We start from the raw sequence: 27,965 nt of genomic DNA on the forward strand, positions 1-27,965 counted from the left end.
CTGCGCTTGCACCATCAGCCTTTCCACCCCAATCTGGGGAGAAGCTAGAGGGCAGAACTCAGAGAGTGGAGTGATCAGTTTCTCTTCTAACGGCTCTTCGCAGAGCTGCATGCATGCTACTTACATCCCCTTCCTAATCCAAATCTGGGTCTGAGGATTTCTGTAGATTATCTGGGAAGCTGCTTTAGGGGATCATCTAGTTTGTTTATGAAAACTGGACAAACTGCAGCAAAGGGCGGATCCAATTCGAAGGCAGGCTTCCAAATCTTAAGTGTGCATGAATGAAATAGTTAAGCTGTGGCCCCTTTGGATTTTAAAATTTTGGTCATGGTGATTAAATAGTGCAAGGAAGCATTAGGATTCAAGCCTGCCCTAGGCCTACGGTAGGCTGAGAGAGACCAATAAATAGCAGGGCCTCTGATTGTAAAGGCTTTATTGAATGCTTACGTATCTGTGCAAGTATGTTTTATATGCATCATCTCATTTAATCCTCACAACACCGGTGAGATAGGTATGATTCCTGAGGGGAGGCTCAGAGAGATTGAGTTACCTAGTCTCAACCTAGAACAAGTGAGTGGGATTCGAACATAAATCAGTATGATGCCAAAGGCCGTGCTCTTAAATCACCACTGTCTCTCATACTTAGATGTTGGTCAATTACATTTATTATTAGCACACAACTGATTCCCAACACTTTTTCATTTTTGTAGAAAACAGGAGAGGATTAGTTGGCCGTTTTTAAAGAAACCAATTAATTGCAAAATTATTGTTCACCCGAAAACAGCACTGCACAGCAAGTTATCTCTATGGTGGAGTTATTTGTTTTCTTGATTCCCTGCTACTGGTCCTTTTTTTTTTTTTTTAAAGATTTTATTTATTTGACAGAGACACAGCGAGAGAGGGAACACAAGCAGGGGGAGTGGGAGAGGGAGAAGCAGGCTTACTGCCAAGCAGGGAGCCCGATGCGGGGCTCGATCTCAGGACCCTGGGATCATGACCGGAGCTGAAGGCAGACGCGTAACGACTGAGCCACCCAGGCGCCCCTGGTCCTTTAGATTTTTAAATCAAACATCAGCCTGGTGTTTGCCCTTTTGACCTCTCCAGGGCATCAAAATTTAACTGCAGCATAATATTAACTTGGATTTTTAAATTATCAACTCGTAGGCAGGCAGGAAAATCACCTTTTCCTCTGACCTTCAAAAGCACAGTAAACTTATCCAGCAAGGATGCTAACTGATTGGAACACTTATCAAATGACCTGTTAATATCCTCCTTTCCAGTCATGGGATTCTAAAGACCAGGCTGATAGGAAAAATACAAATTCTAAACTTAGTTTCAAGAAAACAGGCTATGGCTCCTCCTTTGAGCATGAGTGCATGATTCCTGAGAAGGAATTATTCTCAAGTGTTTTAAGTGTAACAGAAAAGAACAAGGTACTTTTATCTACAGAGATTGTCCAGGCCTTCAAGGTTCCATGCGCTTTTCAGGCATAAGGTGGTGTTGAAGCCATTTCTAGCTAACGGTGACCTGATAACAAATGTCAACTTTGCCTTTCAATTTCTCAGCTTCTGTGTGTGGTCCATTATTTGATCCCTTCTAGTGCTGACTATACACCCAAGAAACCTAACGCTATATTCTTACCCTTATAATTCTTTACTCCTTAGCCATGTTTCTTGTTTCCAGCACAGCTGATATTCACACTGGCTTCTGATGTAATGGTACCTTACATTTACCTAGGCCTTATAAAGCAAAATGCCCTTTGTTTGGGCGCCAATGATGTCAGTATAGATCAGCAAACTGAAGGGCAGCAGTCCCTGAAATGGAAAGACTGATGGGCCAGCTGCCTTGGGAGTCTGGTATCTCAACTAAGATTAATTTCTTAGACTTTGAGACCCCCTTAGAATGGAACCCAAGGACATGAGGAGCATATTGATGTCAGAAAACTTTCTTAAAACCTCTTTGATTTATGAGTAATCAAATGGAGACACAAAAAATGTGTGTTTGTGAATAGATACTACAAACCAGAGGCTTCATTTAGCAGGGTGGTGAATGAAAAGTTCACAAGGTCCTGACCAAAGAAAAGATGGGCAGAAATTGCCACTACTCCAGATTTTGAGAGAATGCTTCATGAAAGAGGAGGTGAGCAAAAACACAGTGTAGAGTGTCTCCAGGTGTGGTTTTAAGTCTGAGTGCTTGAGATCAAATCCTGGCTCCATCATTCCTAAACTGTGTGCCCATGGGCAGGCTACTTACTGTGCTTCAGTTTCCTAATCCATAAAAAGGAAACAAGAAATATTCAAAAAATTTTACATTTAGCATAGTAAATTACTGGTAGTAAGGGTTCAAATGTTATCCCACAAATGACCATGCACATGTAGAGCACTTCCTCTAGCTTTAAATTCCTGTATTAGACTGCCGTTCCTGGCCTCAGCTTCTTCAGTTGTAAAGTAATGGGGCTAGTCTAGACAAGTGTCTCACAGACAGAGATGTTGTGGACCAGGGGGAAAAAAAGTAATATAGGGATGTCAACTTTTATTTTGTCAACTAAGGAGATTTAAAAATGAAGACTTCCCAATGACATCACCACCTATTCATTTTTATAATCTTGAAATATCCTTTTTAAAAAGTTGGAAGGTCATTATCTCACACTCAAAGATGGTACTTTAAAAAGCCCACTATAGGGGCGCCTGGGTAGCTCAGTCAGCTAAGGGTCTGCCTTCAGCTCAGGTCATGATCCCGGAGTCCAGGGATCAAGCCCTGCATTGGGCTCCCTGCTCAGCAAGGAGCCTGCTTCTCCCTCTCCCTCTGCAGCTTCCCCCTACTTGTGTTCTCTGACTCACTCTCAAATAAATAAAAAAATCTTAAATAAAAATAAAAAGCCCACTACATCATTTTTCTCATTTCTTCATGGACTGGTAAAAACTTGGTCCATAATTAGAGTCCAACATTAAAAAGCCTATTATTTCAAGTTTATCCCTTAAAAATTAAGTGCTACATTGTCAATCAAATTGCATTTTGGATAAGTATTAAAATGAACTACTCAAATGGCCTAAAAGTAGGATCAGGGTTGGGTATCAAAACCTTTCACACTGGGGCGCCTGGGTGGCTCAGTCGTTAAGCATCTGCCTTCGGCTCAGGTCATGATCCTAGGGTCCTGGGATCAAGCCCCACATCGGGCTCCCTGCTCGGCGGGAGGCCTGCTTCTCCCTCTCCCACCCCCTCTGCTTGTGTTCCCTCTCTCGCTGTGTCTCTCTCTGTCAAATAAATAAAAATAAAATCTTAAAAACAAAAAACAAAAAACCTTTCACACTATATCCTGGTTAAATGGAGAGTCTAAAGTAGTTGTATTTCATAGCACTGAAAAACAATACTGAAAAATCCTGTGAAACTTTGGGATACACTTAACATGTTTAGAAAAGCAGGGAGAAGCAGGCGATTCCTAGCCCTAAGAAATAGGGTAGACTGAAATATGAGTTGGGTTCTGGTCTGCATTTAGTGATCAAAAGCAAAAGCTTCATTCCCGTGACTAAGGATAACCTCTCAATAGGAAGGGGAAAAAAAAAAAAAAGGAATGGAGTTGTTTGGGTTTTTTAAAAGATTTTATTTTTAAGTAATCTCTACACCCAACATGGGGCTCGAACTCATGACCCTGAGATCAAGAATCACACACTCTGGGGTGCCTGGCTCAGTCGTTAAGCATCTGCCTTCAGCTCAGGTCATGATCCCAGGATCCTGGAGAGCCCCGCGTCGGGCTCCCTGCTCAGTGGGAAGCCTGCTTCTCCCTCTACCACTCCCCCTGCTTGTGTTCCCTCTCTTGCTGTGTCTCTCTGTCAAATAAATAAATAAAATCTTAAAAAAAAAAAAAAAATCACACACTCCACCAACTGAGCCAGCCAGGCACCCCTAAAAAAGAATGGAGTATTAAGAAGAACAAAAAGAACAAAGCTGGAAATATCACACTCCTGGACTTCCAACTATACTACAAAGCTATAGTAATCAAAACAGTATGTTACTGGCACAAAAACAGACACATGGATCAATGTAACAGAATAGAGAGTCCAAAGATAAACTAACTCTCATATGGTCAATTAATCTGACAAAAGAGACAAGAATATGTAATAGGGGAAAAGACAGTCTCTTCAATAAATGGTGTAGGCAAAACTGGACAGCTACATGCAAAAGAATGAAACTGAACCACTCTTTTAAATTATATACTAACTCAAAGTGGTTAAAGACTTAAATATAAGATCTGACAGGCAGTAAGCTTTTTGACATTGACCCTAGCAATAGTTTTTTGGATCTGTCTCCTCAGGCAAGGACAACAAAAGCAAAAATAAACAAATGGCACTATATCAAACTAAAAAGCTTTTGTTCAGTGAAGGAAACCATCAATAAAATGAAAAGGCAACCTACTGAATGAGAGAAGATATTTGCTAATGATATATCCAATAAGGGGTTAACATCCAAAATACATAAAGAACTCATGTAACTCAATATAAAAAAAAACTGGCACAGGACCTGAGTAGACATTCTTCCAAGAAGACATACAGATGGTCAATAGACACATGAAAAGATACTCATCATCAGGGAAATACAAAGCAAAACCACAATGAGGTATCACCTCTCACCTGTCAGAATGGCTAGTATCAAAAAGACAAGAAATAACAAGTGTTGGCGAGAATGTGTAGAAAAGAGAAATCTTGTACACTGTTGGTGGAATGTAAATTGGTATAGCCTCTATGGAAAACAGTATGGAGGTTCCTTGAAAAATTAAAAATAGAAAAAAATAGAACTAGCACATGATCCAGCAATTCCACTTCTGGATATTTATCTGAAGCAAATGGAAACACTAATTCAAAACGACATATGCACCCCTATGTTCACTGCATTATTTACAATAGCCAAGGCATGGAAGTAACCCAAGTGTCCACTGATAGATGGAAGGATAAAGAAAATGGGATTATATATATACATATATATAATGGAATATTTCTCAGCCATAAAAAAGAACAAAATCTTGCTATTTGTGACAACATAGACAGACCTAGAGGGTATTATGCTAGATAAAATAGGTCAGAGAAAGACAAATACCATATGATTTCACTTATATGGAATCTAGAAAACAAAACAAATGAACAAAGAAAACAAAACAGAAACAGACTCATATATACAGGAGACAAACTGCTGGTTACCAGAGTGGGGAGGGGTTGCGGGCAGGCAAAATAGGTGAAGGAGATTAAGAGGTACAAACTCCCAGTTATAAAATAACTCATGGGGATATAATATACAGCATAGGTAATATTGTCAATAATGTAAAAACTTTGGTGACAGACGGTAACAAGACTTTCGTGGTGACCATTTCACATTGTATATAGATATCAAATCACTATGTTATATACCTGAAACTATAGAATATTGTATGTCAATTACACATCAATTAAAAAGGTGAATGGAGGTGGGTTAGGGTGTTTTACTTTGCACTGATGCAATGGTAATTCCAATTTGATATTGTTGCCCAATGGCATAAGATAAGACAGTGTGTATCACCACTCCTTAGCAGATGAGACAGGACAAAACCAGCCCTGGGAGCATCAGTCTAGCAGCTACAAGTTCTTGTTCTGGAACATCCCCAGAGGAAGGGCCCAGAATGACATTTCTACTTTACCTTGTATAGTACTATATAGTACTACAGTTTTAATTCACTTCAGAGAATGGTAGATCTGCTTATTACTTCTAGAACATTCCATAAAGGAAGGAAAAAGGGGAAGAGGAAAGGAAAGGAATACCGAGGCAAACAGAATGTTTATGCTCAGACCAAACCCCTGTGATCCTTATAATCAGAAAATGTTATAGCTAGAAGAGAGCTACTGAGAAAACTTGGGGCCCACAGGTTAAATGACTTATCCAAATACCTATGGCAAGTTAATGGCAGAGCCAAGATTCTTCAGCCTTCTGTGCTCCAGTCTAGTTTTTGACCTCCGAACTAATGGTTCTCAACCATGGTTACACATGAGAATTACCTAGAGCTTTTAAATGCCCAGGCTATACTCCAAACTAACTGAATTAAATCTTGTGGCAGGGGCACTGAGGTATCAGTATTTTTTTAGTTTCTAATGTGAAGCCATGGTTAAGAACCACTGTCCTAGATCATGATGCCCCCTTCCCCCCAAAGACAAACAAATCAGAGATAAGGAGGATTCTGTGAACAGGTTTATTAAGATCATCTAGCAGAACCTCTTGGCAACTACCATAAACTCCAGGCCCTTCGAATTCTAAGCCAAGGTCAGACTGGCTACCCACGACCACTATTATCACCACCACTGGATTACACAGTATTATAGAACACAACTATGATAGCTTCATTTAACCCAAATTGAAATCGTTTTTCACAATCAGGAATTTTTTGGTCTTAAATGTTACAAATGATGTACCCAAGTCCAGCTGATTGTAGAACCAAGGAACGAGCCCTGGAGCTGCTGCTTGGGCCGCCTGTGACACCCCAGTAGCTCCATCCTGTTTTTCAAGGAAAGGGCAGCATCGGCCCTTATTCCACCCCCAAGCCAATCATCACCTGACCTCCAGTCTTCTTGCCAGTCTCAATTTTTCTCAGGACAGCACTTTACCTAATAGCTACCACATGTTAACTCATAAAAACTTACTACAAAAGCTTTTTTAAAATGTTTATTTGTATTAAGGAGTGGAATGGTGCAAGAGTACAAAGAAACTTAGGCATTTGGGCCCTTGTTTCCCTACTATTCACATTAGTTTGGTAAAAAGGAGATTAAGGAACATTAAAGGGAGTGGAAGAAATGAATATAAATATATCCAGGGTAGCCCAGTCCTCTAATTCACTAAAGGATGAACTGAAATTGTTGGCCCAATTCACACTTATGTGAGAGCCTACAGAAATTTTATTCCCTTTAACTGCTCTAGACCTGTGTGAAAAAGGGAAATGGACAACATTTCTATTACAAGACAGCAATCTTTTATTGAAACATTTTTTTTTTTGTCTAAAACTATGCATGGAGATTAATCTCTTGTTCATAAATTAGGGTAAGTCTAACATCACTATTCCAAACCGGCAGTATTTACAAAAATGAACCCTTTCTTTGCTTTATCACCAGGTTCACAGAACTAAATTTTAAACCAACCTCAGTCTAGCTTTTAAAATCTTCCTGCCATCAAATGCCCAGCAGCCCTTATGGGGGAAGGGGCAGCCTTTTGACAGCAATATTCATCATTCACCAGGAATGTAGAACCACAAGTGAACAACAACAAAAAGTTTAAATCATTCCAAACAATTCCTATTTGCTTTCCAAAAGCATGCTTTGTCTAATTCTCCCTTTCTATACAGACAGGGGGAGAGGGACCCCAGAGAGCATAATAATGTTAATTAAATTAATCTCTTAAAAAAGTGAACAAGACAGTTTAGTGTGTGTGCAGATGAACTGCCATGGATGACACTAGCAGGTAATAAAGTAAACTTTAAACCCCGTTAACAGGTACTTTGACAATTGGCCAGCTCAAATAGATACTTTTAATCGGGATCAAATGTGCAATTTTTACTTTCCAGTTAAATATATTGCCAAAATCTTTCAAAGCAGATAGAGAATAGGCTTCTTGGAAATTCAAATTGAAACGTTAAATAATAAAAAGTACCAGCTTATTATATAGTTTCTGACAAATGTGTTGGCTGTCAGAAAGTAATTCTACCTCAGTTGCTAGTAAAAAGGTGAATCTAGTATATACATAAAATGACAATATTACAAGACTGTAGTGTCACCTGTCAAAACAAGAGTATCTAGAATGGAATTTTCAGTAAACACTTGGAGATGAAGGGCAATCAGAATACAAGAGAAAGCAAAATCCACATAAATTAATTCCTAATTTGAGAAATCAATAGAATGTATGCATAAATTGATAAATACTGTCTCCATAGGTCACTAATTCCAAAGGACTAGTTAGTAGTTATTTTCTAACTAAATTATTACAGGACATTCTGGTGTATGCTCTCTTCTTGTGATCAGTTTGTTCTGGAAAGACTCCAGTAAGCAGGTGCCCTTGAAAACAGCTCAGCAGAAGGCGGCTCTGAGGCAATCACTTCATTTATAAATTTGCCAGATAATAAATACCAAGATGACAATAATCACGGACAGGACAAGCACCAGGATACAGATCTTCTTGCGAGATTTTTTCTGAGGAGAAAAATATATAAAGAACACACTCATGAGACAAGTAAAAATTTTCATATCTAAGACTCCAAGAGTGTTTCATAAATCTGCCTCCTTGTAATCCCAGCATTAACTCTATCCGTGCACGGATATGCAGAGACCCTCCCAAAATCTCAACAGTTATCAGCGCAAGGCAGTAGTGCAAATTCTAATTCCAGATCCCCTAATATATTTCTGCAAAGGGATTGTTTATACCTATGCTGCTAGGCATTATTTGTAATAAGATAAGTTATTTGTGCATGTGTATTTTATTAAAGGTTTTATACCTATTATAAAATTTTTGTTTACTGTAAAAAATACAGACAAGCAGAAAGAAAATAATCATCTACAGATAAAACCACTGACACTCTGATTGTATTTTCTCATGATCTTTTATCTATGCACATTGTTATTTGACAGAATTGGGATCATACTGTATGATGTTTGATGTCTTTCTCACTTAACATTTCAGCACAAAAATGTTATTATAAACTCTTCATAGACATCTCTTTTAACTCCCACATAATATAATATTGAGTGGATGTATATAATTTACTTCATAAGTCCTTTACTGTCTAACACTAACATCATCATTCAGTTTTTAAAAGGAAACACTATTATTAAATACAAATTTCCTTAAGAACATTTCCAGGTAAAATACAACTATCTTAGGAACATGGAAAATGACTGAAATGCTGTTTATGAAAAAGCCATACAGCACCAAATGGAGAGGAAATGAAGAGGACGTCAATCACAGTACCTGCACACTTGAGATAAAGACCCAGGTAAAAGTCACAAAACCAGAGTTTCAGCTAATATGTAAAAAAATAACACTTCATACAAAGTAGAACGATTAACTCCCATTTATTCATAGAAAAATGATAACCCCCTACTTATTCACAAATAGCAGTTGGAATTGATTTTCTGTCCATCCTCTGTGGCTGCAGTCAACATAAAGTAGCCACAAAGTCCTTCTTTGTACCTATTACTATACTAACTGAAACAAATTTTAGCTGTTCAGAATATAAAATTAGCCTTATACCAGATTTAGGTATCATGCCAGCTTCTGGGATTAGCCTTGTAGCTAAGAGCCTTCTGTGTCAGTTTATTCAAGGACTGATGTCTTTTTGTAGATTTCTCCACAGAGGAAAATATTAAAAGTGGACCGCGACTGCAATTACGACCACTGGCCCCCAGCTGAAGCCTAAGCCAAAGCCTGCAGCTGTTCTCAGTGTGTCAGTGAGCTGTGATGGCTCGTGAAGTCTGCAATACAGTGACTTTCTTTGGTATGTGCTCTTACCTGATAGTAAGCAGCTCGCTGTAACTGATCAGTGGCTCTCTCTACATGTACCTCTGAGCTTTCCACATTGGCTTCTATGCTGTCTGCAAATAAACAGAAGGGCAGTGGATGTTTTTACCACAATCAGATGTTTCCAGATTGCAAATTAAACACACTCTTGATGTTGTGGGTCCTGGTTTCACCATTCCACCATTCCAACTATCCAGCCACGGAATCAAAAGTTACTAACTGGGTAAGATGATAGCTCTATTCTTCGGAAATAAACACTGAACTATTTTAGTGGCAAAGGGTTGTGAAGTACGCAACTTACCCACGAATGGTTCAGAAAAAATTATATATACACATGTATATTTAGAGAGAAAGAGAGCAAGTCTAAAGCAAATGGGGGTAGAATGTTAACAAGAGGTAAATCTGGGTAAAGGTTATAAAGGAATTCCTTGTAGTCTTTTTATTTTTGCAACTTTTCTAAACTTGAAATCATTTCCAAATAAAAAACTTTATAAAAAAGGTTACTAATCCCAAAATGGTTTAAGTTTCTGGAGATAAAAGCTGGGAAGCCAACAGCTATTTCCCTAAACAGCCAAAGACTTAACAAGAAGCAATGGCAAGTGAGCTGAGTAATCATGGAGGTCTCACTTTAGTTTCTACATCTGACAATATAAAAAGGGGGCCAAAAAATGAATTTAATAATTTTTAAATGGCATTCGTAATTTCCTAAGACATGTCTTACTGACTTCTTCACACACAAGTACTACTATCAACTCACCTTGAGGTTAAAGTTATCAATGATACATACCAATTAGATCACCTTGATCATGGATCATCATGGCCAAATCTTTAAATATTTGATTGACATCCAAAATATCAGCCTAAGGAACATAAAAAATAATTAACATCAAGCAACATGTTAGACAATTCAATTCCTCTACTTAGCTAAAATTTTGGTGTAAACATAACACATGTGTTTCTAAGGCTTATAAATCATGCTTTCTCCGTAAACTGAAAATGAAAATAAAGTTAATTAATATCTACTAAATGCCTACTATGTGCCAAGAACTATACCAGGTAGGTAATTAAAGCACAGACCCTTGAAGCCTGACTGTCAGCTAGAGAGAACCCAGTCTTGCTGTGTGAAGTTAATCCTCCACAGTCTTGTGGTACCATCTTAGGTTAAGAACCTCTCTGGGCTGTCCCCTCTAAAATGTGGACAATGACAGTACCCATCTCCTACTAAAGTGCAGAAGCACTAAATAAGTTGATATATTTAAAGTTCTTGGAACTGTGCAATACGCACTTTGTAAGTGTCAGCTATGATTAATCATTACTTAGTTGGTCCTCATGACAACACAATGAGACACGTATTATCCCCATCGTACAGAAGAGAAAAGTGGGGCTCAGGGAGGTTTGATGACTTGTCCCAAGGTCTCAAAGCTAGCAAGTGGCAGAGCTGAGAATTAAAAGTTCATGATGTTTTCATTATGTTACTATGCCTCTTTGATATTTACATTAATCATTCACTCTATGAAGTCAAGTATCTTTGAGGATAATAAGGCTCAGAGAGGTTATATAACTGTCTAGTCACAAAGCTGGTCAGTAAGGAAACTAGGGATTGCAGCCAGAATATCTCTAAAGCCCATGCTCTTTTGATTGCAATACACTGCCTCTCAGAACGCTACAATAAAAAACAATGCTTGAAAGCCACGACTTCCGAATCATAACTTGGCAAGACTAGTTCTTACCAGAACATCAAAACCTTAATTACTTGCTAAGAATCTACTGTAGTAGGGACAGTCTGCTAGTTGCTGTGGATACAAAAAGGCTTACTAGCTAACGGAGGTGGGGGGTGGGAGGAGCACACAATAAGATAAATAAGAAAAGTCATTATATAGGAAGTGACTACTAAACGGTTATAGGAAGGTGTGTAGAGGAAGGCTTGCAGAAGCAGCAGGACTTGAGTTGTACCTTTTTTTTTTTTAAAGCTTTATTATTTTTTTAAAGATTTTATTTATTTCTTTGACAGAGAGACACACAGTGAGAGAGGAAACACAAGCAGAGGGAGAGGGAGAGAGAGAGGCAGAGGGAGAAGCAGGCTTCCCGCTGAGCAGGGAGCCCAATGCGGGGCTCAATCCCAGGACCCCGGGATCATGACCTGAGCCAAAGGCAGACGCTTAACGACTGAGCTACCCAGGCACCCCTTGAGTTGTACCTTAAAGCAAAAGGGAAGCCATATAAACAAAAAGTTAATTGAGTTAAAGAGCAAATAGCCCAGCTTGGTTATAACATGGGTGTGAAACCGTGATTTATAATAAGAAATATATATTTAGTCTTCATCCCATTCCTGGATCAGAGCTCCTAAAACCCTTGAAATTTCCTAAGTGGTAAAAGAGAGAAAATTAGCTTTTGTTACTTATAACACATCCCTTTCAACCACACCTGAGCTTAAAGAACAAGCCCCTCAGGATGGGGGCTGGTTGCCAGGGGAACCAACTGTGTTATCAGAGGGCTGGAGGCTGAGTCAACCACCAAGAGCCAATGATTTAATCAATCATGCCTACATAACGAAGCCTCCATAAAAACCCTAAATGGCAGGACTAAGAGTGCTTCTGGGTTGGTGAACACGGAGGTCTAGGAGAGTGGTGCAGGTGGAGAGGTCATAGAAGCTCCTCACCCCTTCCACATATCTTGCCCTGTATATCTCTTCCATCTGGCTGTTCCTGGGTTGTATCCTTTTATAATAAACCAGTAACCTAGTAAATAAATTGTTTTCCTAAGTTCTGAGCTGCTCTAGCAAATTAATCAAACCCAATGAGGGGGTCATGGGAACCTCCAACTGATAGCCTGTCAGTAAGCATAGGTAACAGCCTAGACTTAGTTGGCTTCCCAAGTTGGGGGGAGGGTTGTGGGACTGAGCCCTTAAGCTGTGGGATCTGATGCTAACTCCAGGTACAGTGTCAGCACTGGGTTAAATTGTAAAACACCTAGCTGGTGTCGAAGGATTGCTTGATGTGGAAAAAGCCCACACATTTGGTAGCCAGAAATGTCAGATGCGCAATGTGAGAGTCGAGGAGACACAACCTCTATTTCTCTAGAATAGGATATTAGATGTATATTCGATGTAGGAAATGACTGGATATGAAAATCCAGTCCCAGCTAAGGCACTCGGACTTAATGCTGAATGCAGAATTTGTGAAGCGCCTATTATGTTCCTGACGTCTTCTACCTTACATTCCTTTCCTTAGCTCTGTGTTTCACTCGACTCTCTGCTATAACAGTATTTCTAACGTTAGAGAACCAAGTCAATGGTTAGTTGCAGTAGGTGAAAAGAGAAAAGATAGGACATCTTTGAAGGCAATAAAATTATCAAACTTGAGGATGAACTGTGACACTGATGGTCTCTAGGGCAGTGGGTCTCCACCCTGAATGCACATTATAATCACCTGGGAAGTTTGAAAAAAAAAATCTTGTGAATATTTGCCCATTTTTAGCCTAAAAAAAAATAGGAATTTCACATAGTCAAAACTAATAGCTGGTGTGGGAGGGAGAACAGCTGGGCACTTGGGGGAAAAAGTCTTCAAGTGACTCTAAGGTACAGTCAGAGCTCAGAGCCACCGCCACAGATGAAGGTCATGGAGGAGCTCCAAGTTTCTCCTCTCTACAAACCCCCTCCTCCTCATTGCCCACCCCCCCCTCCAGGGACGGCAGTCCTCTAGCTGCATGGAGGAGAAAATTATTCAGGTTTAAGAATATACGTGTCATTATGTAAAGTTAAAGTTGGAAAATCAGGTAAGAAAGGCCTCAAGACCTTTCCCTCAACCCCCACCTTAAAAACTGTTCCTGTTCAATGAATCATGGAACACTACATCAAAAACAAATGATGTAATGTATGGTGATTAACATAACATAATAAAAAAAATTTAAAAAAAACAAAAACAAAAACCTGTTCCTGTTTCTTTGCAGTGAAGTCATATCTACAACTTGGGATTGGACTATGGGATGCACAAAAATTAAGCAAACTTTTTGGCCTGCCTTTATTCTGAGCTATTCAGACTAAACAAAGGGGCTCTCTTTCTCTTTTTTTAAGATTTTATTTATTTGAAAGAGAGTGAGAGCACGAAAAGGGGGGTGGAGTGGGGACAGAGGGCAGAGGGAGAAGCAGACTCCCTGCTGACCAGGGAGCCTGACACAGGGCTCGATCCCAGGACCCCAGGATGATTACCTGATCTGAAGGCAGACGTTTAACCAACTAAGCCACCCAGGTGCCCCAAAAGGGCTCTCTCCAAAGAGGTCTGGGGGCGAAGTCTTTTTTTTTTTTTTTTAAGATTTTATTTATTTATCTGAGAGAGAGAGAGCATGAGCGCAGGGGAGGGGCAGAGAGAGAGGGAGAAGCAGGCTCCCTGCTGAGCAGGGAGCCTGATGCGGCTCAATCCCAGGACCCTGGGATCATGACCTGAACCAAAGCCAGATGCTTAACCGCCTGAGCCACCCAGGTACCCTGGTTTGGGGCAAAGTCTTAATGAGCAATAAAATATTTGTTTGCCTTGCTCTGTTCTTCATGCATATTCTCCCACAGACCATGTAAGATATGGTATTTGAGTCTTCCTGGGCACCACGACCAGTACCACCATAAGAGTAGTTCAAATTCACCATGATTACATTGAGACATAATACGCAAATCACATTAGGACTCATTTCATGCTTTTTCATAATCGCCGAGAGAAAATCCAGGTGGATTAGAGTGCAGATACATGGAGTCAAACAAAAAACACGACCTGGCTCTTACCTCCAGCTGCCGAATTGCTGTTTCTCTCTCTTTAATAAGTTCCAGATCCTGTTCGGTGATGGCCACCTCATCCTCCTGGCTCTGCATCTGGTTCCACTCCTCATGGCTGCAAGGCAACAAGCACACTAGCTGATTCCCCCTCCCTAAGGTGTGCATGAGACACTCACAACATTACTACCAGCGGAGCCTAGCCAAGGACATGACCGGGCTCCAACGCCTCCGGGATCGATAACAAAGTCCTTGAGGGCCACATTCTTCATATCTGGAGGCAAAGAGCTGATATTACCAAGAAAACAAAGTCTCAGCTTCCCTGGGCAAAACTGAGATGAAGCAGGATTATGAGGGATGGGACTCCTTGCTGTTTTCCAGTTAGGGGTGCACCTACAATCTTGCTAGGGCTTGCTAGACAAGGAAAGCAGACAGAGACTTGAAGTCAGTGAAGCACACTGGCCCATCCTCTTCTAGAGCACTCTCAGAATATAAGCTGTGTTGGTCTCTTGGGTACTAAATGGGTGGAGGAGAGCAGGCTAAGTGACCTGTCAATGCTTCTCCAATTAGTCTAACAGAATCACATCTTCTGGTTTTCAGAACATTCCTTGAGATTATACTTTGGGTTTAAATGCCTCTTTTTTAAAAAATATTTTTTAAGGTTTTTTATTTATTCATTTGAGAGAGAAAGTGAGACCACGAGAAGGGGGTGGGTTAGAGGGAGAGAGAGAAGCAGACTTCCCATTGAGCAGGGAGCCCAACATGGGGCTCGATCCCAGGACCCCGGGATCACGACCTGAGCCAAAGGCAGACACCTAACCACCTGAGCCACCCAGGAGCCAGTGGGTTAAATGCCTCTTAAGAGAAAACTAAAATAAAAAGCTAGTGAAATGTTATAACTCTTCTTTTCAGGTACCATATTTAGAAGAAAGGCATACTATCAAAAGGAATGAGATCTTGCCATTTGCAACGACGTGGATGGAACTGGAGGGTATTATGCTGAGCGAAATAAGTCAAACAGAGAAAGACATGTATCATATGACCTCACTGATATGAGGAATTCTTAATCTCAGGAAACAAACTGAGGGCTGCTGGAGTGGGGGGTGGGGTGGGAGGGATGGGGTGACTGGGTGATGGACACTGGGGAGGGTATGTGTTCTGGTAAGCGCTGTGAATTGTGCAAGACTGTTGAATCTCAGATCTGTACCTCTGAAACAAATAATGCAATATATGTTAAGAAAGAAAAAAAGAAGAAGAAGAATGTAGCAGGAGGGGAAGAATGAAGGGGGGGAAATCGGAGGGGGAGAAGAACCATGAGAGACGATGGACTCTGAAAAACAAACTGAGGGTTCTAGAGGGGAGGGGGGTGGGAGGATGGGTTAGCCTGGTGATGGGTATTGAGGAGGGCACGTTCTGCATGGAGCACTGGGTGTTATGCACAAACAATGAATCATGGAACACTATATCTAAAACTAATGATGTAATGTATGGGGATTAACATAACAATAAAAAAATTAAAAAAAAAAAAGAAGAGGGGCGCCTGGGTGGCTCAGTTGGTTAAGCGACTGCCTTCGGCTCAGGTCATGATCCTGGAGTCCCGGGATCGAGTCCCACATCGGGCTCCCTGCTCAGCAGGGAGTCTGCTTCTCCCTCTGACCCTCCCCCCTCTCGTGTTCTCTCTCTCATTCTCTCTCTCTCGCTCTCAAATAAATAAAATCTTTAAAAAAAAAAAAAAAAAAAAAAAAAAAGAAGAAAGGCATACTACATATGATGCTAGACATAAAACACTTCGAAAATTCCAACAGTATGCATAAATCAGACATCATCTCCACAGTATTTAGTTTCCTCCCCACACTGGAGATATAAAAAGGAGTAAGACAGAGCCCACGAGGCACCCCTCTGAGGCGCTCACAGTGTAGTGGGAAGAGAGAGATTCATACCTATGATAGAGCACTTTAAGTTCTAAATTAATAACACCAACACATTTTTTTTTTAAGATTTTTACTTATTTATTTGACAAAGAGAGACACATCAAGAGAGGGAACACAAGCAGGGGGAGTGGGGGAGGGAGAAGCAGGCTTCCTGCACAGCAGGGAGCCCGAAGCAGGGCTCGATCCCAGGACCCTGGGATCATGACCGGAGCTGAAGGGAGACGCCTAATGACTGAGCCACCCAGGCGCCCCACCAACACATTTCTATGGAATTAGTTAATTCAGTCTGGAGAAATTAAGAAAGAAGATGTCTTTCAGATGCAAACTGTTTGCTTTTTCTTGTACTACTCCTAAAAGAATGAGTTGCCTCCATTTTACAGATGGGTAAACGGAGACCCAAGAACTTTGAAAAAATTACATCTGAATTAGAGGTAACATCCTAATCTGTAGATTCATGGGTTCGTACTTATTCCTAGCGAGCCAGGCTCTCTCCCCAACACAAACACATCAGAGATTTCTCTGGCTCTTTTATTCACCTTCAAATTGTTTCTTCCCTAATTCAAAGATCTTGGAAAAGCCCAAGGTTTTGACTTTTTTATTTTATTTGGTGGATTATAAGTCAACCACCCCAGGTCTTCCTTTATTTTTCCTTCTTCTCCACACTGATTTTTAAAATTAGAAGCAAAGGGACGCCTGGGTGGCTCAGTCGGTTAAGCATCTGCCTTCAGCTCAGGTCATGATCTCAGGGTCCTGGGATCGAGTGCTGCATCGGGCTCCCTGCTCAGTGGGGAGCCTGCTTCTCCCTCTGCCTTCTGCACCCCCTGCTTGTACTCTCTCTGACAAATAAATAAAATCTTAAAAGAAAAAAAATTAGAAGCAGGAAGTATAGAATCCATCTCAACTAGCCAGCAGGTTGTACGGATAATTCCTTACCCATCAAATGAGACGAGCTGCTCCTCTCTTTGCCTCTCCTCCGCCTAGAAAGCAGATGGCATTATTGCTGCTGTTATCCAGAAACATGTCACAGACAGACACACAAAACAATGGCTTCCTTTCGCTACAGTATAAAGCAACATCCCTTGGCTCCAACAGGATCTGTAAGATGACACAGGGCTCTGGCAATCTGTCTCAACTAGAAAATGGGTGTGAAGTAGTTGAAAGCAAATCTGGGCTCAGAATGGTAACCTTACTAAATAGGATGGAGGGAACACGGGTTGGAGAGAGGAGTAAACAATAGGGAGGCAGAATAAGGGAAAGAGTTGAAACTTGCAGGGAAACAAATTTTCAGAGCATGTAAAGATTTAAAAAAATGGACATTTATGGCATATCAGGCACTAAAGTGGCAGACTCATTTCAAAGATCAGTCTAATGCATGTATTAAAAAAAGTTAAGAAAAAATGTTAAAAGAGCAATCTATTCCCATTAAAAAAGAAGTCGTTCCCTTTTTCTAATAGCAGTAATTAAAAGAACAAGGAAAATGAAGAAAATTTCAAAATTCTACCCACCCAGAGGAACACTGTGAGGTTTTTCTGTTTTTGTTTTTGTTTTACTTTTTCCCCAAATCAAGAAACAAAACAGTTAGTGCCCTCAAGCCTACCTCTATGCCCTTCTCCAATTACAACGCCCCCTCCCTCGCCCTTAAAGTAACCACTATCCTGACTTTACAATGATCATTTTCTTGTATTTTCAATACAGTGATATGTATCCTTATTTAATATCATTTTACCTGCTTCTGAATTTCACATGAATGGAATTATACTGTTTGTATTCTTCCATGCTTTGATTGGATCTTGCCAGATTGTGCCAGATCCATCCCTGATGCTGAATGTAGCTGTGGTTCATTTATTTTCTTCGCTGTATGATACTACAGTATGTGAATATACCATAATGCATTTACCTATTCTACTACTGATGGACATTCAGATGTGTCCAACTTTTGACTACTACAAATAATGCTGCTATAAACACTTATACATACATCCTGACATAAACATTTACAGTTTTCTCTAATATATATCAATAGATGCCATTCATACAAATAAAAGCTCATTGGGGTCCCTAATAATTTTTAAGTGTTAACAGGGTCCTGAGATCAGAAAGTCTGAGAAACTACTGTTCTATTGGGTTGTATCTTTTTCATACTGACTCATGGGAATTCTTTATATGTTCTATATATATTCTGGTTACTAGTTCCTTGTCAATTATACATATAGCAGTATCTTCTCCCTGTTTGCAGTCTGTCTTTTCACGTATTTACCACTTTCTTTGCTCTTCATTCTGTTCTGCTTTTCAGACTTCCCATATGGGATCACCTTCCTTCTGCCTGAAGTTCATTTTCTGGAATATTCTTAAGTAAGGTGTCCTGAGAACAAACTCACTTTTGACTGAAAATGTCTTTATTTATTTTTTTTTTTTAAAGATTTTATTTATTTATTTGAGACAGAGAGAATGAGAGAGAGAGAGCACATGAGAGGGGGGAGGGTCAGAGGGAGAAGCAGGCTCCCTGCCGAGCAGGGAGCCCGATGCGGGACTCGATCCTGGGACTCCAGGGTCATGACCTGAGCCGAAGGCAGTCGCTTAACCAACTGAGCCACCCAGGCGCCCCTGAAAATGTCTTTAATTCTCATTCTGTATATCTTCTTTCACTGGGTTTAGATTCCTAGGTAGGCAGTTACTGTCCTTTAGAACATTAAAGATAGCCCTCAACTAGCTTCCACTGTTGCTGTTGAGAAGTCAACTGCCAATCCAACTATTGCCTCTCTGAAGGTATTCTATTGTTTCCCTGGCTATTTTTATGATTTTCTCTTTGTCTTTGGTGTTCTGAAGTTTCTCTCTGATGTATTTAGATGAGAGTCTTTTATTTATTCTTTTTGGGATTTGTTGGGCTTCTTGAAACTGCAGATTAGTGTCTCTCATAAGTTCTAAAACATTACCAGCCATTATCTCTTCAAATATCACCTCTGTTCTATGTTTGCTCCACTCTTATTCTGAAACTCCAATTAAAACTAGGTCACATCCTTTCTCTTTATTCTCCATTTCTCATAGTCTTTCTTCCTATTTAACTTCTTAACCCCCGTCCTACATACTGATACATAATATCATGAGATAGATAATATCTTCTATTTTCTAGTTAAATCATCTATCCATTAAGTTTTTAGTTTCCATATTATATTTTTCAATTCTAGAAAGTATTTTGACCCTTTTCCAAAGTTTTTTGTAGTTTCCTGCTTCCTGCAGATGTTTTCAAGATTTTCTTTAAATACAATAAGGACAGGGGCGCCTGGGTGGCTCAGTCGTTAAGCGTCTGCCTTCAACTCAGGTCATGATCCCCGAGTCCTGGGATCGAGCCCCGCATCGGGCTCCCTGCTCGGCGGGAAGCCTGCTTCTCCCTCTCTCACTCCCCCTGCTTGTGTTCCCCCTCTCACTGTGTCTCTCTCTGTCAAATAAATAAAATCTTTCAATAAATAAATAAATAAATAAATAAATAAATAAATAAATAAATAAAATAAGGACAGTTGTCATATAATTCTAATACATGAAGTCTCTGTAGGTCCATTTTACCTCATTGTTGTTTCTATTAGTTCTTGTTTAGAGTTATTTGTTTCTTTGTGTACTTGGGTATTTTTAACCCTGTGCTGCTCACAACACTTCAAAAATTGTTTGAGGGTATTCTTTCAGGGCTAGGATAAAGGTGTCTAACCAGAAAGGATTTGTATTTGCTTCTGCCTGGTACCTAGGTACTCTACCAGTCCAGAACTACTTGAAGCTTGAGGCTTTCTGATCATTCATGTAGTATGAATTTGGGCAGTAAATTTGCCTCAAGGTTCCTCTGTGGTACAAGTTATTGCCTGGATTTCCCCTCTCTCCTGCTGTCCTCCACCGCTTGCTCAGTTCAGTGCTAATGCAATCTTTTTGTAGGAAAGAAGGGCTTACTTCTGGTTTACCCATATCTGAAGGATACAGCCTTTTGGGGTCCAGTTTAATTGGAGGAGCACCTTCTTTTAGATTTTCCACCTTGTCTGGACTCTGAGCTTTTCTTCCTCCTCATGCCACATAGACATCAAAACTAAAGTTCAAGTTTGCCCTCAGTAAATGTACTCCATGCAAAAGCAGTTTCAGTGCTTAGCCTACCTCTCTGTGGGTTCTCATCTTCTCTTAGATTTTGACCTTAATATTTTCATGGCCATTTTATACTTTTGAGAAGTTAGGTTGTTAAAATTTAGTATTTGTTAATTTGTTTCACAGAGAGGTCTAGTGAAAATAACCTAGCCCTGCTATATTCTAGGATATAGATTCATTGTTTCTTTTCTTAAGTTTTTAATGTAAGACAAATAAAATTAAAAAAAAACCACACACAATTCTGTCACTTTTTCAAATCTTTGTGCATATTCCTTTCTAGTGTTAGACCATAGGCATACATATTTTTTTAATTTACTTCTATTAAAAAAAATTTTTTTTTAAGTAGGCTGCTCACCCAACATGGGGCTTGAACTCACGACCCTGAGAGTGAGAATCACATGCTCTACCAATTGAGCCAGCCAGGCGCCCTGCATACGTATTTTTTATAAGGATTGTACCAATCTGGCATTTTCACAACAGCTAATGTCTATGTGTATTATTATTGAGGGGGAGCAGGTAAACAAAAGCTAATGGTCAAAATGGTCAGAGTTAGGAGGGGGAAAAAAACCCAACAATGTGGGAAAGAACATCCTGCAATCGCAAGGGTCTTCTTCTTTTGGGAATAAACTCACCGAGAGACGAGATCCAGCTCTTGCTCTGGCAATGCTCTCCTTTTCCTTTTCAGATACCCTTCTCTGAACAGCCTGGAAGTTGTTTAAGGCTGCAGAGAAGTCATTCATGAGGCGTTCTTTCTGAAGTTTTTGCTGGCGCTAAGGAAATAAACAAGGACTTGAAATTTCATATTAACCCTAAATAATCTGGTTTTAATTCCCATTAAAAGCAAAATTATTCCTTCTAAAGATTTCCAACCAGGAAAATTACTATAAAACAGGCTCTTCCTTAAATTAATAAATTTGTTCTTTGCTAACTCAAATCCCTCATTAATGCCACAGACCAAGTCTGAATTCTCCTTCTTTCATTCTGACAAACCTGGGAACTGTGTGTCATTTACCTTGTAAGGTAATCTCAGAGGGAAATACAATTGAGAATTTTGGTTCCCTGGAGAATCTAAAAGCAGAATAAATAACTTTAGGCTCAGATTGAACCCCAAAAGAGATTGTTCTATGTTAAAATGTTAAAAATATTCATCTACACTGAGTTCAGAGCTTCCCTGAAAACTACAGAATCATTTTCCTTCATACTGTAGTGAAGTTTAAAACCTTGGAGAACCTGAAAACTATTACGGGCTACCTTTACTAAGCTTACTGATTCTATGTCTCAAAAAAACACATACTGAGAGAATCTGTTATGGGCTGAGAACACAGAAGTAAAAACTCATCCCTGACCTCAAACAGCTTACCAACTACTTATAGATAAGGGATATAGACACACAAGTTACAAATCAATATAAATAATTGCTATATCCAATTAGTACTACAGGAGTTTGGAGACAGGTATAATCATTAAGAACTCAAGTGGCCAAAAAGGCCTAGAGAAAGTGGATACTGAAGGAAGAGAAAGGTCTGAATAAGCAGATGGAAGAAGTAAGGCAATTCCAAGTAAGAAAACAGTGTGAGCAAAGGCATGGCAGTAAAAATTTGAAGAGGATCTATAAGGAGATAGTTTGACTGGAACCTAAGTTTTTTTCATGAGAATAGCTAAAAGAACTGGAAAGACAGAGAAGGGGCTGACCAGAGCAAGTTTTAAATGCCAAGCTAATAAGTTTGGGATTCAATCCCTAAAGAACAAAGAGCAACAAAGATTTCTGAGCAGGAAACATGATGGGTACAAAATGATAATTTAGAAAAAGTAGTCTGTGATGGTGTACAGGGTAGGATGGAAAAAAGAAACATGTCAAAAAGACTATTGCAATATTCTAGGTTAAAGGCTAGGAGGACATTGTATTCGTAAAGGGAACACAAAAGACATGAATTTAAGAAACATTATGACTTAATGACTGACTATGGGGCTACAAGGGAGCTAAAGTCAAGAATGACTCAAATTATCACACCTGGGAGAATTATGGTAATACTGAAAGCAAATTTATTTTATTTTTTTTTTAAAAGATTTTATTTATTTGAGAGAGAGAGAGAGTGAGCACATGAGCAGGGTGGAGGGGCAGAGGGAGAGGGAGAAGCAGGCTCCCCGCTGAGCAGGGAGCCCAATGCGGGACTCGATCCCAGGACCCTGGGATCATGACCTGAGCCAAAGGCAGATGCTTACCCAACTGAGCCACCCAGGCACCCTGAAAGCAAATTTAGATGAGGAACTTTTTTCCCTTTTTCTGGGATTTTTTATTTTCACACAAACATTGTAACAATAAGAGGGAAAAACCATCATTCTCTAATCTCACAATCCAAAAACACTACCTTGTTTTGTTTTGTTTTTTTTTGAGTAGGCTCCATGCTCAATGTGGGGCTTGAACTCACAACCTTGAGATCAAGAGTTGTATGCTCCACCAACTAAGCCAGCGAGGTGCCCCACAAAAATACTATCTTTAAGTATATCATAAACATTTTCCATGTTATCATACTCTTCACAATTATGGTCTTTGTTACATAATATTCTATCAAGTTGATCTAGTAAAATTTATGTAAACATTCCTTCTAGATTCTTCCCAGGTTTTAACTATTATAAATAAAGCTAATGTGAGCCCCACTGTAATTGCTAATATTAATACAGTGCTTACTATGTACCAGTACGGTTATAAGTACTTTAACATAATACTTTAATCTATACAACAACCTATAAGTTAGGTACTATTATAGTCCCTATTTTACAGATCAGAAAACCAAGGCACAAAGAAATTAAGTAATTTGCCTAGGATCACACTGTCAGTAAGTGGAAGGGGTAGAATTTTTTTTTTTTTTTTTTTTTTTTATTTGACAGAGAGAGACACAGCGAGAGAGGGAACACAAGCAGGGGGGAGTGGAAGAGGGAAAGCAGGCTCCCCACTGAGCAGGGAGCCCGATGCGGGGCTCGATCCCAGGACCCCGGGATCATGACCTGAGCCGAAGGCAGACGCCCAACGACTGAGCCACCCAGGTGCCCGAATTTTTTTTTTTTTTTAAGATTTTATTTATTTATTTGACAGAGAGAGGCATAGTGAGAGCAGGAACACAAGCAGGGGGAGTGGGAGAGGGAGAAGCAGGCCTCCTGCCAAGCAGGGAGCCCAATGCAGGGCTTGATCCCAGGACCCTGGGATCATGACCTGAGCCGAAGGCAGATGCTTAACGACTGAGCCACCCAGGCGCCCCGGAAGGGGTAGAATTTAAATACAGGAAATCCACTTCCAGACTACAGTTTTTTTTTCTTCCAACCTTTTTGCCTTAGGACAAATTTGCATGAGTGGGAATATTAGGTCAAAAGGCACAAACTTTTTTTATGACAATCAGTATTATCAATCAGCTTAGTTAAGGGATTTGGGTGAAATGGGAGGAATTCAGTATAAGACAACACATTAAATTTTAGATGAAGGCAGTATATTCAAGAGGAGATATTAGAGTAGGAATTGGCAATATGGGCCTAGTCCTTAGAGGTTAAGGGCTAGAGCCAGGAAAAGATCTGGGGGTCATGTTCATAAAGGTGCCAGGGAACTCATAAAAATAGATAAGCCTCCTGAGGGAGAAAGCAGAGACTAAGAAAATGAGAGGTCAATGGCAGAGCCTTGGGACATGCCTACTTCGAGGAAGACAGAGAGTCAGAGAAGGAGGCTGAAACTCCACCTGGGGAAAGAGAAAAGAGGCCAGCAAAGGATACCAGAGTCGGGAGACACACTGAAAGGGGATCATGGAAAGAAGAAAACCGTTTCAGTAGAGATGGGATGGGCTGTTTCAAATGAGACAGAAAAGTGAATAAAAGCTCAAAAAAGCCCACTAGATTTGGCAATGAGAAGATCACTGATGATAGCACATGAATATGAAAAAAGACTGAAAGGAGGATATACGGTCTGATATACAGGACAGGAGCAAAAAGATGGTGGTAAGCTAAGATTGATTAGATAAAGAAAGAATCGAAAGGGCAAACGAACGGTATTCAGCACAACAGGGGAAAGAATCAAGGAATTATGTGTAGATCTATTTCGTGTTCTTAATGATCCAAGGTAATGGAAGGGAACAATAGCATGGATGATCCAAAAATAACTTCTTTTTGATTTTGGAATACATTAAATCCTCTCTCTCTCTCTTTTGGTAGCAGATTTAACTTTCTATTTATTTTTGCTTAGGCTATTAACTCTTAAGTACTTTCAACATTCTGTTTTCATCAAGATCCTTAGACTCTCTCTTTATTACTAAAGCCATCCACAAGCATGTATTCCCTAAGTGCCCAGCTGGGAGGAGGGAAGGGGTGATTTTTATTGGAGATACTGGATGGCAAGGGGAACTGGTCTCTAAGTGAAATATCAGCATGAATAACAACAGCATACCTATGGGCGACCAAAGGTGATTACATTAAGATTACTTTTTATCAGAGCTGCTTTGTAGCACAATGACAAAGCATCTAGTCTTGGCTCCTCTCTTTTGTGCAAGGGGGCGCCAGAACTCCAAAGACTAAACATCTGCTTCATTAAACAGTTTTGCCAGGTATGGGTTAAGCTAACATTTTCAAACTTTTTTTGATGGAGACATGCAGAAATAATGTGACATCTTGACCTAGTTCCATATATACACATATGTATGAAATGAAAGCTTCCTGTAATAATAGTTCCCTTTACTACATGGTATACATTCTGATATTCCTACTCTATTTTTTAAATGATGATTACGGCACACTAAAATTATTTCATGTTACAACTAGGCACAACTCACAGAATGAAAAACAACCTAGAACAGGGAAGTTGTAGGCTTTGTCTTTATAGCCATCGGAGAATAGGACATCATCAGAAAAAAATCAATAATAAAAAGCAAAATAAGTGCTCCCAGAAATGGTAGAGAAGCTAAAAGAAAAACGGAATCACAGTAGGCTAAGGTAGATGGAGAAGGTTTTTTTTTTTTTTCCTGGAAGAGAGAGGATTTGAGGTAGACCATGAATGACAAGTAAAACAGGTCAAGCCACAATAAAGGAGGAGGCACACTGACTTCAGGAATGTGTGAAGAAAAGGCCCAGCACATCAAGGGAACAATGAACTCCAGTTAAAAATTGTGTGTTTTTAAAGGATCTCAATGACCACTGAATAAAATAACTTGAAAAGAGAAATCCTTTCCCCTGGGCATTTCTTCAACCTGAAACCTATGAATAACTCATGATGGGACATGAAAGTGACTGCAAAATAGAAAGCAAAAACATTTGATTAAAATTTATAGAAACTGACTACAAAACAAACTAGGACCAAGCCTGCAAACATAAAGCTGCTGGCCAAAACCCAGAGATGCAAACATTGAGAATGTTTACCAGTTAAGCTCATTTTATCAATATGTTAGTATGTTATTATTAATAATAGCAGCAGATACTGATTACTACTAAATGCCGAGCACTTTGCAAGACCCGGTGCATACATTCTTTCTACTGTCACAACAGTCACATAACCCCATTTTACAGATAAAGAAAGTGAGGGTCAGAGAAGGTCTACCTAGCACCAAAGGCCAAGTTATTTTTGTTTCACACACTGCCTTCCCATTAAAACAAAGTCCTTTCCTATTAAACAAACACACACACCAGAAAATACCAACCTGTTCTGAAGCAGATAAGGGAAGAGGCAAGGACCCTAATTCCTTCAGTAATTCATTTGTTTCCTTGGCGAGCTGATTTGTAGAGTGCTGTAACTGTTGCCTAAGAGAGAAAAGACACGTTTCAGGATATTCCCACTCCTCGAGAGCTGTTACAGTTAGTACAGTTAGTTCTCAGAGTGCCCCAGTGCAGGGAATGAAAGGGGTACTTGAAGGAATGGGTTCCCAGAGGCCCAGGTTCACAAACACACAAAAAAAATCCAGAAATACGACTCAGTCAAACCCACCGCAAGGCATCTTCATGTTACTCAGTAGAAAGAACCTACCTCAGTGAAACCTGCTGATCAGGTATTTTAACTCTTTGGGGAGAAAAGAAATGCCTATCAGCAGTTCTGATAGAAATATAAGAGCAACTGCCCCCCACATCTAAACCTAATAGTTTGAACACACCAAGGTCTCACAAAACTCTCCCATCCACTGCCCAGCAGTTCTGCCTAGCTGCTGTCTGTCACAGGCCACTGACTAGAGACGGAATTCAGACACTGGGGGTTGGATGAAATGTGCATTAAAAGCACAGCTTCTACCCCAGGGAACAACTTCCAAAGAGCTACTCCCACGTTCTTGCTTAAAGCTGGCACTTTTTCAGCTTTATTCTTGGCTCCCTATCGTCCTTCATGCTCGACTTTCTGGCTCTTCCCTCCAAAACAAAGAAGCCCTGTACTGCATAAAAACATATAAGGAGTATAAGGGGAAGAATATTAAAGAGGGAAGAATATGCATTCTATTAAGTGGGATTGGAAAGTAGTGGAAACATAAAAAGAGCCCCTTTTAGTCACAGTTTCCTCTACTCTGCGGCTATTTCTACAAAGGTTTTGAGGGAGGACAGAGAAACCATACTACTTAATCGTTACGATTTTTTCACTGCAAAGGGGCCTCCCAGAGAAAAAACGAGGGAGTCAAAAACAAGAGGCAGTCAAACAGGAGCCTGGACCTCCCAGACGTTACTAACACACCCAAAGGTTTTTCACATCTCCCTGGAAAAAGTTCAAAGTAGTAAGTCATTCTCTCACTTCACACTGTCTAGGACAGGAAACAAAGAATATCATTCAGTATATTTTAAAGATGAAGAATAGAACTTCTAAAAGCAGAAATGGGGTCAAAAAGGATGTAATAAAAAGAATCACGAGTTCCTACGACCAGTCCATTCTCCTCTCCCTCAGACGCCCCTCAGATCATTGTGAATACATTTTTCTAATATTTACAGTTGGAAATCCCACCAGACTAGAGGAGCTCTGCAGATCATCAGGAGTCCTGTGCCAACAGGAGGCTCATTTAGGCAGAATACAGTTTAACAGTGGTAAAAGTTCCCTTCCCTACTTCCTCAAAGTATTCTGCTAAACAGCCCAAGGGGAAGAAAGAATCTGAGTTTGAGGATTTTGAAAGGAGCAGAGATCACAACCCATGAATATATTTTGTTGCCCCTCTTCCAAATCCAGCTATTACTTCATGTCCCACTGCCTGTCATTCTGAGTCCATAGGCCGGAAACCTAAGCTGCCACGCAGCAAGGACAGTGGATGTGTCCTCAAAGGGCCCTCACAGAACCCAACACATTAGGAAGCTACTCACAGATTTTCCTGTAGCTTGCTTGAGTCCTGCTTAGTTCCTAGTTGGCTCATCAAATTCTTTATCTGAGCAGCTGGGGAGAGGGGGGGAAAAGATTTATTTAAAAGAAAAATACATTCATCATGAGCAACCTACTTCTCAAATCACTAGTCTCTCTCCACATCCTGAATAAGTTCATGCAACTAACAGAAAGCATGTTATGATAAAAAATTTGGCATATACATTCCCTTCTAAAACTAATTACGAGGTTCACCTTTCTCCTATAGATAACTATGTCACCAAGTAAAGGGTAGCAGTTTTGTTCATCATTCCCAAAGAACTTTCAAAATTTTCCAGATTTCCCATGG

General features: G+C 40.0%; 1 protein-coding gene and 1 non-coding gene across 2 annotated transcripts in view; both read right to left on the reverse strand.

Moving 5' to 3' along the window:
- Positions 1–6,197: 6,197 nt before the first annotated feature.
- The window catches only part of STX12 (syntaxin 12), a 37,251-nt gene continuing 15,483 nt past the window's right edge, over positions 6,198–27,965 (reverse strand). Inside the window, exons 2-9 of the mRNA XM_036102963.2 lie at positions 27,622–27,691; positions 25,998–26,097; positions 20,961–21,098; positions 17,143–17,186; positions 14,291–14,396; positions 10,307–10,379; positions 9,511–9,593; positions 6,198–8,195 (exon numbers count right to left, since the gene is read on the reverse strand). Of these exons, the coding sequence (XP_035958856.2) occupies positions 8,103–8,195; positions 9,511–9,593; positions 10,307–10,379; positions 14,291–14,396; positions 17,143–17,186; positions 20,961–21,098; positions 25,998–26,097; positions 27,622–27,691 (707 nt within the window). The 3' untranslated portion in view covers positions 6,198–8,102. The remainder of the gene's footprint in view (positions 8,196–9,510; positions 9,594–10,306; positions 10,380–14,290; positions 14,397–17,142; positions 17,187–20,960; positions 21,099–25,997; positions 26,098–27,621; positions 27,692–27,965) is intronic.
- Positions 20,681–20,753, reverse strand: TRNAE-CUC (transfer RNA glutamic acid (anticodon CUC)). The gene has a single exon. It is a non-coding gene; the product is annotated as a tRNA-Glu (tRNA).

This window comes from Halichoerus grypus, chromosome 5, assembly GCF_964656455.1.
Source record: "Halichoerus grypus chromosome 5, mHalGry1.hap1.1, whole genome shotgun sequence".
NCBI classification, from domain to species: domain Eukaryota; kingdom Metazoa; phylum Chordata; class Mammalia; order Carnivora; family Phocidae; genus Halichoerus; species Halichoerus grypus.